The sequence below is a fragment of the Drosophila miranda genome (genome assembly GCF_003369915.1).
Source record: "Drosophila miranda strain MSH22 chromosome Y unlocalized genomic scaffold, D.miranda_PacBio2.1 Contig_Y3_pilon, whole genome shotgun sequence".
Classification (NCBI taxonomy): domain Eukaryota; kingdom Metazoa; phylum Arthropoda; class Insecta; order Diptera; family Drosophilidae; genus Drosophila; species Drosophila miranda.
In genome coordinates this window covers 2,848,101-2,861,739 of record NW_022881625.1, presented here as the reverse complement: position 1 = coordinate 2,861,739, position 13,639 = coordinate 2,848,101, and the positions used below count along the sequence as shown (strand labels likewise).

The following is a 13,639-nucleotide window of genomic DNA, read 5'->3' as shown; positions in this document are numbered from 1 at the left end:
TGAAAATGAGCGAAATGTACGAATTAAACATTTTACCATTTAACCATTTGGTAATTTGGTAAACCATTTTTTTGTGAAGCTCAAGACTCAAGCCACGGAGTACCATTAATAATACGAAAATGTAAAGTAATTAGTATCTGATCTACATCCATACAACATTGAAATGCAGCCCTGAATATCGCTCCGATTATAATCGGGAGACAGCTCTGCTTTTCACTTTGAATTCAGGTTTGAGCAGGCGACGACTTTCAGTGTGAAAATCCGAACAGTCATCCTTTCGAAAATTGTGCCAGCGAGCGGAGCTCATGTAAAGTGGAAAATTAAATATAAAAATTAAAATTCCTCTCAGAGTCGTAGTGAGAAGTGTCGAACAAAATATTCTAAAACTGTATTTAGCACGCGCGTGTTCTCAAGTAAGTTCACACATATTTAAAGTGAAAAATTTCGCATTTGCCGCACACACGAATACACGCACGCACACACAAACGCCGGTTTTGTGAACTCACTTGATGAAAAGAAAGAGCGAGAAGAAAAAAGTTTGCCAAATCAAAATGGTCACCGAGCCGAAGTCCGTTGAGCCCAAGGTCAGCACCAAGGAGGCGCAGTGCCAGTCATCGGACTGCGAGACTTCCCAGCAGGAGCCGGTCTCGCAAGTAAGCAGCCCGAAGGGCGCCCGTGTGGGGATCTTCAATGCCGAGGACTTCTTGTCGCGTGCTCAGATGAACGACAAAATCAACAACATCTTGCGCTCGCCCACCAAGCCGCCCAACGGGGTGCGCCAGCGCTCCGTCTACACCAACAACCCATCGCCGGTAAGTGAAACTCCAAGCAATAACGTGAAAGTTTCTTCAATTTTCAGACATTTTGTTTTACAAAACTGCCGCATCATCGCGCTAGCAGGGTATCAACAGCGAGTTAACAGCCGCCGCAGTCTTAACAGCTCGGCAACAGCAGCATTGCCACATCACCTCATTGCCCTCACCTGTTAGTTCAGACCTTCTTATTTTCCGTCTCTTACTTCTCTTACTACTAATATTCGATTTTTTTTTTTTTTTTTTTTTATTTTTTTTTTTTTATATCATTACACATATGTATGTATGTATGTATGTATATGCATGCGTTAACAGAATGTCGACAGAATGTTAGCAACAGTTGCAAAGTCATTCGATTTCTGCGCTGCTGACACTTTCTCTCGTATCTGTCGTTTTCTCTCCTGCCGGTATTCAATTATTTTCTGGCACTTTCACTTCCTCACCTCTTCATTTCCTTCCGGATCTAACTTCCGCTACTCCCTCTCGCCTTCTCATCCCCCCTCCCTTAGCAAGCAAGCTTGCGTGTCGGCATGACTGGGGGGCAGCTGTCCCAACGCATGAGCAACATCTCGCTGTCCTCCGGCACGGACTCCGTGGGCCACATGGATCGCGGCAGCAGCTCCAGTCTCGCCAGCAGCGCCACCGTTGGCACCAACACCATCACCAGCGGCATTTCCAAGGAGGGCGCCAATTACTCCGTCGGCAGTCAGTCGGCCCGTCCATACGTCCAACTGCCGGGCATATACATTTCCAACCCTCCCCAGTACGGGCCAAGGAATATGCAGGAAATAGACTCTGGCAAAATGGCGCACAACGGCAAGGCACTCACAGGGCGCTACAATGCCCCGCCCACCTATGGCTTCGACAACGAGCAGAACTACTGCCTGGTAAGGGGCTCCTGCATATCTGTAAATCTAGCCGATTCTATGCTCAATTTCAGAATTCCCAACAGTTGCCGTCTCCAATGCCCCCTCCAACATACGCCTTGGCACGCGTGAGCAGCACACGCAACTTGGAGCTCGAGAACCACACACCGCCGGCATGTCCCGGCTCTGGACCCATTGCCATGACGAACGGCACCATCCAGTTGCGCCTCCGCGATGGCGTGCGGTGAGTGTGGACGCCCCCAGCCCCTTGGCTCTTCTTTAAGACCGACCCCTAATGTTAATACCTTTCTTTGCATGGGGCAGAATTGACATGACTCTGGACAAGGCGGTGCGCGTGCTCAATCAGCGCAGCATGGTGGCAGTTGCTCTATCACGCAACTGCAGCAACTCGGCTTTGATCCACCCCAATGGACGCATCTTGCAGAGCGGCGCTAAAGTCGAAATAGTCACCTACGACGGCATGAAAGGCAATAACTTTGTGTGAGTGGGAATGGCCCTTACCCCAACGTGGCATCTTTTGAATCCTTTGAATTATCTTCCCATTACAGTCGCTATGCCAAGATGTGGTACAAGGGTGTGAGCTTCACCAGCGAGGCGTGCGCTCTCCTCTACCTGGTGGACACAGCCGGGACGCGCACCACAACCGACACTTTCACCGATCTGACCAAGGACTACACCCTGGCAGTGTTCTATGAGTGAGTCCCCCCGGCCAATTGCATCGCTTCTTATTTGGCTAATTTCGATTTAATTCCCGAACTTCTCGCAGCGACTCGCGCCATGGTCCCTCTTATATGGCTGAAGCCCATGACGTGATTGCCAATTCAGCTTACACCTGTACCGAGGATGGCACTGAGATCTATGACATAAACGGATTTCGCATCACCCAGGCAGCCGATGGCCTGGTGAAGGTCACTCGTGTGGACAACAAGTGCTTGATTCGCACCAGTCCCGGCAATGGATCGGCCACTTTGACCACACCTGGCATCCATTGCACTGCCTCTCTGGGCAAGACCTCGCATCTGTTTGTTCGGTGAGTGTCAAACCGATGCTCTCAACCTCCCCCTCCCCCTCCCCCTCGCCCGTCATCCTGCTCTGCTAACTTCCGTTCTGTTCTGTCCTTTGTAGTCGCAATGAGAAGCGCATGCACTTCGATGGATCCTATTTCATTGTACGCAACGCCGGACACTCCGCCGGCTTCAATGAGAACAACCTGCTCATTGTCTACTGAGCGGCGTTCGTAGTCCGGAGATAGAAACGGCGCAGTGGTAGCCCATCCCACAAGCACACACTCACACATGTCAACACATTTCACCTGGAACACATACATAGACACCTACAGCAGCACACTTGAGGGACCTTGACGTGGAGAGAAGGATTCAGTTAGGATCCCGGAATTTAGGAATATAAAAATAAATTTGGGAAATAAGTTAGAAAGCAAATATGTTCGTACAAAAACCAGCACCACACCACACCACACACACACACCTCAGCGAAGGAACTCAGCCCAGCCCTATCTGGGTTCCGATTGCTCGACATGGGCGCAACACAACCACACCACCAACCCCCAGGGAATACTAGTTGTCTTTCGTTTACCATTGCCTACATATATATCATGCCGTATATATGCGTGTATTACTAGTTGTTATTGCAAATCGGGAGCGCTTTCCTGCTTCCCCAAATCAGTTGGCCAAATCAGACCGATCTCAAGCTGAAGCGGAACCAATCAGAGCCGAATCGCATCGAACAGGGCCGTGCCAGCGTTTGGTGTTCAAAAAAAGAAACATCGTTTTTCTACTCGTTTCCATTTCGGCTTTTTCAGTTCTTCTAAATTGTTTCTTTTACGCAGTTCAGTATTCAGTGCAGTATTCAACAATTAAAGTAGATCAGAGGACTAGTTCTCTTGAGCGTTACGTTTAGGCAACGTAACGCCAGTGCCGATACATTATTTCTAAGCTACCAGTTCTTTCAATGCAATCCAAAATTGTTCATCCACACCCGTAGCATACAGACACTCGAACACGTAACCCATAATCACACACCGCACACTCTTTACAAGAGGCAAAAGAAAGTGAATTATTTGCAAGAGGCACAGCGCCAGCCACATTTAAAACAGCCACAGGACACACATGAAAGATAGAACAGATCCTGTGAAAGGTAGAAAGAGAGTTTATTAAATTAACCCCAATTGTAATTTGATTAAAAGACACTTGTCCTGTGAGGAGGACAATGAAAGAAACCCCCATACTAACACAAAACATAGGCTTAATATATACATAAATACGATGGGATGTCCAATTATAATACAAAGTTAAGCCCAGTGTGAAAAACCGGGATTAGCCTTACGTCAATCTCCAACACCTAAATTTTCTATCATGTAAAGAGAAATTCATGTGCCCCAAAATCAATACTATGGAAGTATAATAAATTTAAAATGCAATCTGTTCATTCAATATATTAATTTATTCCTCCAAAAGAATGGTGGAGCAATGGAGCTCGTTTCGTTTCCTACCCTCCATCCTTTGCTAATTTCTTGGTGGAAAGAAAATGTCGACTGCCTCCTGCCGCGTGCCTTTATGTGTTCGAGTATTTATGTACCTTCTGTCATACATGGCCGGGGGTATCGTAAATTTACAACAAAATTGTTTTATGGCCCTGAAGTGCCATAAGGAGTTGGACAATTTCAGGCCCTAGACGACAGTTTGGTTCGGTTTCCCATCTTTAAGAGCACTTGGAATTTAATCATTTAAATTTCTGTGAGGATTTCCAAGAAAATAAATTTGAATATCTGCCGCTATAGAGTTTATATTTAAATCCGATTTAATGTAAAAGCGGATTACGCTCTTCCATTTTGAAGGGACTTCGGATAAGCCCTATCTTCGGAGACATCGGGATATGGAAGACCTTTTTGAGCTCCAAAAACCAAGCTTCGCGGGGATACAAATATTTCGTTGAATTTTTAATCGCACATTTACGACACAGCTGTTTTTATTTTATCGTAGCGTGACAACCCTGGGCGGCCAGTGTGTACACTCTTTTGGACTACAATATTGTTTGTCTTGCTGTTGACAGCGGTAAATTAGGCAAATGGAAGGAAAAGTACATTGATATTTAATTAGTAAAATGTCTTGAGCATTGTCGTTACCTGCAAACAAATCCAAATGCACAGGGATATCGGATCGACTGTCATGCAGACTAAAGTTTCCAACAAACTTAACCTGGAGCTGAAGGTGGAGGTAGGCACGCGGCGCGGATGCTACAGCGCTGTCTGTAGCTGTTGATAAAGATTATTGGATAATGTCTTGGCGGAACTATCTGCCACGTCTGTCTCTGTCATAAGAAGAAAGTTGTAACATGGAGAGAGAAAGAGAGATGCATACGGAAAGTGTGTGAAAGCGTGGAGCAGTGAGAGCGGGTGCGGAAGCCACAGCGTGGATACAGAAGCAGCAGTAAGTACAAATAGCCCAACCAGGGAAGGATCAAAATATTGATGTCTGGAATGGCTTTATTCAAGTGTGAGGGCCTAACTGGGACTCGTGCGAGCAAAGGACCGACCCCACATATGTATCTGTGGCATATTCAATTCTCACGCTTGTGTGACTGCGCCCCTGCGAGTCCTTGTCTGCATCCATTTGCCGCTCGCACCCGTGTGCCCAACATCAAAAGCTTTTCACACTTAATTGGGCGTAAAATTAAATCAGAATTGATTAGAACACTTGAATGACAACAGCCGTGGCCGTGTTGCTGATGTCAATGGCATAGAGAGAGAGCCGCATCCTGCCAGCATCCAAGCCCCCAAGCCTCCCAGCTCCCAGCTCCCACTCCACCTCCTGGCAGCAATTCCGCTGGCATTCTAAGCATAAGCAAACTTTTTGGTTTCGATTTTCCCCAGCTGACGCACGGCACGGCAAGGCACGGCACGTCGGTGACTTCGGCCACGTTCCTGCCGCTTCTCGGCGCTCCTGCCACTTCCGAAGCCGGGCACTCCCTAGACAGAGCGCACTAATTGCTGCTGGGAACTTCCCTGGGGAGGCTCCCCCGCAACCCTGTTTTTCATCGGAAAGTTTATGAAATTCAATTTCCCCCAAAAATGGGGAATGGAATGGAAAAAGGCCGGGCATCAATTTTCCTGCATTATCGTTTAATGAGCCGACAATTATGCGAGGCCCCTCTGCTTCGGCACCATGCACGTCTATAGATATTCAATTAACTTGAATTCACAGCCATAACTCTCCGAACGAGTTCATTCCACATGAATTTGGCCAGGGCATAGGGCAAGTCAACTCGATTTCCGGCTATTAAGACATGGCTGAATTTCAGACGTGGAATGCAACGCCATGGAGTGCCGAGTCCAGGCAGGATAATTACATTTTAACCGGGTGATTCGAGCGGAGAGGAGAGTCGACAGCAACGTCAACGGTAATGGATAAATGCACATCTTCCGCCGCCCTGGGGGTCCTGGGAGCCGTCCTGGGCACGGCACATTTAATGGAAATGAATGGCAATGTTGGAGGTAGAAAATTATGAAAACGTTCTCAAGGGTAAGTTGTACGAAAACCAGCACGAAGTGCCCTCCATAATCTTCCACTTAAAGTTGATAAAAAATGTAAACGACTTTCATTTCGCCCGGGAGCGATACCTCTGACGAGGACTTCAAAGGACAGCTGGAAGACCCAGGACAAACTCGAGGCGAAAGTGAGTAGCTCATTGAATTGGATGGATTGTCATCCCAGTCTCCACTCCCAGCAGGCAGGTCAAAGTGCGGCAGCCTTGGAGGATAAAGAATGGACCCCTTTTCTGACATTTGGTGATGTTATGCGATGCAGCAAGAGGGAATTCCTACACCGATTGGGGCAAAACTTGGGCTAGGTACAGCTGGCAAGGCCGATAGCTTGATCCGATTCCTAAATAATATACAGCTAAGAGTACTATATGTTTGGATTCATTGGGAATATTTGCGTGGTGATGTCTAATGCAATTTGCGTAATTGAAACCCACTCGAAAGCAATTAAATTTCCAGTGGTTGGACCACTCTCCGGCAATGAGATTCGTTGGAGTAATTGCAATCGAGATTCCCAACTCATCTTCAGGTAAAACAATCCATAATGGAGCAGAAGTTTTGTTCGCACTAGGCATTTATCAAGTTTGAAGTTTTAATTTGCTTTCGCCCCAACAAAAACAACTACAGAATACAGAATAACAAAAGTGTCAACACGATTATAATTGAGTTTAATTAAGCCGCAAAGTAAAGCTTCTCAGCACTCTTGTCTGTGGACCGACCAACAGAAATTTAAAATATTTGCGCTAATCCACTTGGCAACGGCCTAACAGAAATGAACAGCTGGTGCCAGTCCAGGCCTCTTCAATGGGCCAACTTTCGGATAAAAGAGGTACGTGCCAAAGGCTTCAAATACTCGTATTTGCTGGGGCCAAAGTACGTACAATAAACTCGAAGCAATCCGAAGAGCAAAGTTGCGATCTGGAAATTTATGGATGGCGAAGGCCAAAATGTTTTGCTGTAGGCCCAGGCCCAGGCTGAACCCATTTGTTGGCCCAGCTCTGAAAATGTCACATGCTCCTCACACCCACAGCTACACCCACACCCTGTGTGGTCTGGGTCTTGGTCTGGGTCTGGGTCTGGCCATTGTCTGTCATTGATGCCAGTTGGTGTCGGTACAGGTTTTCAAAGGATGCTATTCCCGACTTAATTAAGTTGATGCCACCGTGTTGTACGAAATCTCTTCGATGCGCTGCGCTAAAGCTGAAAGTCTCATTATTTCCCATTTAAAGTCATTACCACGTTATCTGCAGCCTTCAATTGAAGTGGGTTCTCGTTCTCCTGCAACTTCCAGCAGCCACCGTCGCCCAGTCCCCATTTTTCAGTTAACGATTTCATTTCAATTGACAATTTAATTAAGTCTAATGGTAAAATGTTGTCAAGCAATTATCATGCTTATGTAGCTCTTAATTTTCCGTATTTTTCGCGCTCCCAACCTTGGTAAGGCCATTTTCCTGGCCAGAGGTGTATGTAAATCGAATTTCAAACGAGGCGAAGGCCAAAAAGCGCTGCATACGTGTTGTGTACCCTATTGTGGAGCGAAAAAATTAGTATATACATACATACATATGTATATGTGGAAGTCCAATGCCACAGGTTTTGTATGATAAAAAGCTGACCAATCCAGTTTGTATCTCCTCTTCGTTCAGCTACTGTAGCAATCAGGATTTGGTTTTGAATAACTTTATGCAACGCGTAGGAGATTAAAGACTAGATGTAGACTAGCTCCAATCCAATTATTATCTCCTTTTCGATTCCGGGGACTCCCGCTAATGCTGAAAGCAGGATGTGGAAATCGCTAGCCAGTCGTTGGAAATTTGATTTAGAAAAAGGAAAAAGGTCGCCGGATGCGTTTTGCAATTGCGTTATGTGCCATAAAATGCAGTTTGAGCAGGGATTTTTTCATTTCCTGACCTGCAACGTCAGATATAAATTCATTGAGCAAGAAGTCAGGAAAAATTCATCACCCACATCCGCTGTTCCCGGCAGTGGAAATGTATTGCTTCTAAAATGTAGTTATGTTTCGCGAGACCTCCTAAAGAATGCTTTAAGAAACCTATCACCTAGCGACGGATTCTTAGAAAACTCTCTCTATAGCTTTTTATACCCGATACTCAAAATGAGTATTGGGGTATATTAGATTTGTGGTGAAAATGGATGTGTGTAACGTCCAAAAGGAATCGTTTCCGACCCCATAAAGTATATATATTCTTGATCAGCATCAATAGCCGAGTCGATTGAGCTCTTTCTGTCTGTCCGTCTGTCCGTCCGTCCGTCCGTCCGTCCGTCCGTCCGTCTGTCCGTCTGTCCGTCCCTATTAGCGCCTAGTGCTCAAAGACTATAAGCGCTAGAGCAAGTCAATCTGACCCAAGAGAGTTTGGGAGTCAACAGTCCCAAGAAGGAGCTTGTGCACGAACATTACGCCATTGCATATTCTGCGATGGTGCAACGACGGCAGGTCAATAAGATTTAGCCTAGACCGGTAGGGTGGCAAGATTCTACCCGAGTCCCAGTTAAAGTTCCGAAGGGCAAAAATTAAAAATTGCTTTTGCACGTATTCAATAACAGCCTGCTGCTCTTTATACTGCGGGCTCCATACACAAGAACAATACTCCAATATAGGACGTACTAACGAGATGTACAGTTGTTTCGTAACGTACGGGTCGTCAAACTCCTTGGACCAACGCTTGATGAACGCTAAAACACCCTTAGCTTTATTTACAGTTGCAGCTATATGGGTGTTGAAACACATCTTATGATCAAAAAGGACTCCGAGGTCATTTGAACTCGAAATTCGCTCAAGGACATGATTTCCTAGAACATATGAGACAAAATGAGGAGCGCGACGGTAAAATGTCATAAGTTTGCATTTGGAAAGGTTCAGAAAAAGAAGATTAGTTGAACACCACAATAGTAGTTCACTTAGATCAAGTTGAAGGCGTGTTTGCAAATACCAATCAGAGTAAGAAAGACAGATTTTGACATCATCAGCATACATTAGTGTAGTAGAGTATGTTATAACTTGAGGAAGGTCGTTCACAAATAAAATAAACAGAAGCGGGCCCAGATGACTTCCCTGTGGCACACCTGAAGTAACATTAACAGTATTTGACAACACGTTAGAAAACAAAACACGTTGAGTACGGTTAGAGAGATAGGACAAAATCCAATCTAGAAGATTCGTTGGGAACCCTAATAAAGAGAGCTTTTGAATAAGCAGAGCATGGTTCACAGAATCGAATGCCTTGCTGAAGTCCGTAAAAACTACATCCGTCTGCAAACCAATTTGAAAATCACGGTGGATTAGGTTAGAAAACTCAAGAAGGTTAGTCGATGTTGAACGATGTCTGAAAAAACCGTGTTGCGACGGAGATATCAAGCTGCAACAAAGATGTTGCAGTTGCTGGGTGTCCAGGAACTCAAAAAGCTTCGGGATGGCGGAAAGCTTTGCGATACCACGATAGTTTTCAATGTTTGATCTTGAACCTTTTTTGTGAAGCGGAATGATGTAGGACTCATTCCAAATTACTGGGAGACAAGACTGTTCCAAGGAGAGGTTGAAGAGAAAGGTCAAGGGTTTGCAAAGGGACTGGGCACAGTGTTTTAAGATGCAACTTGGTACCTTATCTGGACCCGCAGAAAACGATATGTCCATAGATGACAAACCTTCCAGAACAACGCTTTCCTCGAAAAAGGGCAGAAAAATGCTGTTAGCTTGAGGTAGCTGGTACGGATACGGAGTGGATGCGTTGTAAATATGAGACGAGTACGTTGTTTGGAAAAAGTTAGCGAATAAATTTGCAATACCAACAGCAGAAGCTTCTGTTTTGTTCTGGTAATGAAGGGACGGAGGAAAAACGTTTGACTTGCGCTTAGAGTTAACGAACGAATATAATTTTTTAGTATCACTACGAAAGTTACTACTACATTGTGAAAGGTAATGGTTATAACACTGACAATTGACGGCAAGGAACAGAGAGCGAGCGGAGGAGTATAGAGCTAAGGTCAACGTGGAGCCCGACTTCTGGTACTTTTTATAGGATTTATTATTATACCCGATACTCAAAATGAGTATTGGGGTATTTTAGATTTGTGGTAAAAGTGGATGTGTGTAACGTCCAGAAGGAATCGTTTCCGACCCCATAAAGTATATATATTCTTGATCAGCATCAATAGCCGAGTCGATTGGGCCCTGTCTGTCTGTCTGTCTGTCTGTCTGTCCGTCTGTCCGTCTGTCCGTCCGTCCGTCTGTCCGTTCCCTTCAGCGCCTAGTGCTCAAAGACTATAAGAGCTAGAGCAACGATGATTTGTATCCAGACTTCTGTGATATGTCACTGCTACAAAAATATTTCAAAACTTCGCCCCGCCCACTTCCGCCCCCACAAAGGACGAAAATCTGTGGCATCCACAATTTTAAGGATATGAGAAAACCAAAAACGTAGAATTGTAGAGAATGACCATATCTGTAAGACTGCGGAAGATGAATTGGATCGTATTATTATTATAGCCAGCATCAAGAAAACAATTTCATTTTTTCTCGCCCTGTCTCTCTCTAACACACACGTAGCATAGGCGGCTTTGCTTAGAGTAAAACATTAGCGCCTAGATCTCAGAGACTATAAAAGCTAGAGCAACCAAATTTGGTATCCACACTCCTAATATATCGGACCGAGACGAGTTTGTTTCAAAATTTCGCCACACCCCCTTCCGCCCCCGCAAAGGACGAAAATCTGGGGATATTCAAAAATCTCAGAGACTATTAAGGCTAGAGTAACCAAATTTGGTATCCGCACTTCTGTTAGATCTTAGGACTATATGAACCGCTACTATAAAACGTGTATCTCAAAATTTCGCCCCACCCCCTTTCGCCCACACAAATCTGTTGCATCCACAATTTTAAGGATATGAGAAAACCAAAAACGTAGAATTGTAGAGAATGACCATATCTGTAAGACTGCGGAAGCTGAATATTGCACATTCGAGAAAACTAAAAACGCAGAATCATAGATAATGACCATATCTATCAGATTAATGAATCTGGATCAGATCAGATCATTTTTATAGCCAATAGGAACAAATCAATTTGCAGTGGCTACGCAGCCCCCGACGTCACGCTCAGACTGATTTTCTGTCTCTCTCGCACGCACTCTTTGTCGTGTCGTTCAATATTAGCGGCGTCTGCCGGAGGAGAGCCATACTGACTAAGTATCGGGTATAACTGTAGAGTTGCGGTGTCCGCAGCAACTCACAACGTTCCCCCTCGTTTTTTAAGTATGACAAATACTTGGAGAGCCAGGGAGGCTTGGACGATACAGGTACAGTGATATCTGGAACAAACGTATTAAGGGCGGAGTAAATAGAACTATAAAACGAGTTAACAGTTGCATCTATGTAAAGGACAGTGTATCAAGCAGTTAGCACTATCCCATCTAAATTAACATTTGAACTTAAGATACCATCGATAAGACCTAACCGATATAACCAGACTTAACCGATATTTAAAAGACCTAACCGATAAGGGGTTATCGATACGTGAGTCGGTTGTTGGAAGTAGAAGCAGAAAGTTGAACAAAAAGTCGGAAGAACAGACTCATTAATTGCACATCTTAAATCATACACTTTGTACTCTTTTTCGAAAAACACTATTAATAAACGATACATTATTATCAATCTTACCCTTGGGGGCTCGTCCGCGTCGAATACAGAGCTCGGAGAGTGTGAAAGAGAAAAACAGAAGAAAGCAGAAGCTGATGCAAGAAGAGGATTGTTGAAAAGTTGTTAAAGTTGTTGTTTGTAGCTACATAAAGTTGTAAAGTTGTTGTTGGTGGCTATAAACATTAAGTTGAACAATCCAAATTCTGTGAGCCTAACAGTAGACACGGAGTTTAATAAAAGATCGGTCGTTTAATTCGGTTGGAAAATTGTGAAATTCATTGTCGCGCCGCAGCGTCCCCTTGTCCGTGCGCAGTACGTACACAAGCAGAAAAAACACGCACAGACACGTTGTGTGTGATACACACTTATAAACAGAAAAGACAAGCACTCGTCGGGTACACAGACACAAGTCGAAAAGAGCCGCAAAATGATGTAAACACCGCCGCCGTTGCAATGGAAAGAGAGAGAGAGAAGGAAGAAGCTGTACCAGAAACGTCGCGCCCGAGTGCAAACGAGATGGAAGATTTAGAAAATACAGAAAACAATACTGATGACAAGATTGATCAAATGATAAAGTTGCTAAGTTTGAAACTGCTTTGCGATGAGCAACGAGAAATGAAGATCGCTCCAGATAATTTTACAAAAGTTGTGAGCGATTGTGATGGAAAATCGGTTCCCAAAGAAAAATGGTTTGAGATATTCGAAAAAAATGCCGACGCATATGAGCTTACTGAAAAGCAAAAGTATGTGCAGGCCAGAGGAAAAATGACCGGTGCAGCTAAGCTTTTCCTTGAAGCTGAATGCGTGTGCACCTATGAGGAACTCAAGAACGTATTATTGGATGAATTCACATGTAGCTATAACAGTGCAGACATTCATAAGCTGCTGCAAGAAAGAAAGAGGAAGAGTAGAGAGTCGATGCACGAGTACTTGCTGCAGATGAGAAAAATAGCAGCAGTCGGACATGTTGAACACGCGGCTGTTATAAGCCATATTGTGAACGGTCTGGACATAAGAAACGAGTATAAGTATGCCATGTATCGCTGTAAGACCTTCAGGGCCTTGAAAGAAGAGTTCGATATCTATGATCGTTTGAACATATCGGAGAAGAAGGGCAATAACGAACAGCATAAAACGAGTTTCAAGCAGCAAAGTGGGCAAAGCGGTAAAAAAGAATATTGCTATAACTGTGGATCAGGAGAACACAAACGCAAAGACTGCAAAGCCGAAACGAAGTGTTTTAAGTGCAATCAGAATGGTCACATTTCGCGTAACTGTCCTTATGAAGCTGATAAAGTTGATAAAGTTCGCGTCATTTTGGATCGCAGTCGCATGAAAAAAATTCAAATAAACGGCATTGTTGTTGACTGTCTTGTGGATACAGGGTCAGATGTAACCATAATCAAAGAGAGTATGTTGAAGACCATGAAAAACGTTAAACTTTTGAAGTGCACAACTATGTTGCGCGGTCTGGGACAGATATCAACAAAGCCTGTTGGATACTTTAATGCAGAAGTTACCGTGGATAAGTTGCTGACCACACAGAAGTTTTTAGTAGTCCCCAGTAGCCAGATTGATTTCGACGCACTTTTGGGGCATGATTTCATTAAAAAGTTCCGTTTCGTCGCTGATATGCAAGGATACACGTTTTTGAAGCATGACGCAGATCCTGTGCCAACAGATGAGCATGCTCTTATATATAATGTAACTGAAGAGTCATTCTTTGTAGC

The 13,639-nt window shown here is 44.5% G+C and overlaps 1 protein-coding gene across 1 annotated transcript; it reads left to right on the top strand.

Moving 5' to 3' along the window:
• The first annotated feature begins 551 nt into the window (after nt 1-551).
• Nucleotides 552-3,133, top strand: LOC117194666. Its single transcript, XM_033399177.1, has 7 exons — nt 552-812; nt 1,322-1,699; nt 1,753-1,922; nt 2,003-2,179; nt 2,248-2,394; nt 2,466-2,729; nt 2,825-3,133. The coding sequence occupies exons 1-7, from the start codon at nt 552-554 to the stop codon at nt 2,925-2,927; spliced, it is 1,500 nt and encodes a 499-aa protein (XP_033255068.1). The 3' UTR covers nt 2,928-3,133.
• The last annotated feature ends 10,506 nt before the right edge of the window (nt 3,134-13,639 follow it).

Coding starts and splice junctions, on each gene's coding strand:
- LOC117194666 (XM_033399177.1), top strand. CDS start 552: ATGGTCACCGAGCCGAAGTCCGTTGAGCCCAAGGTCAGCACCAAGGAG. Junction 813..1,321: donor ACACCAACAACCCATCGCCG/GTAAGTGAAACT, acceptor CCCCTCCCTTAG/CAAGCAAGCTTGCGTGTCGG. Junction 2,395..2,465: donor ACCCTGGCAGTGTTCTATGA/GTGAGTCCCCCC, acceptor AACTTCTCGCAG/CGACTCGCGCCATGGTCCCT.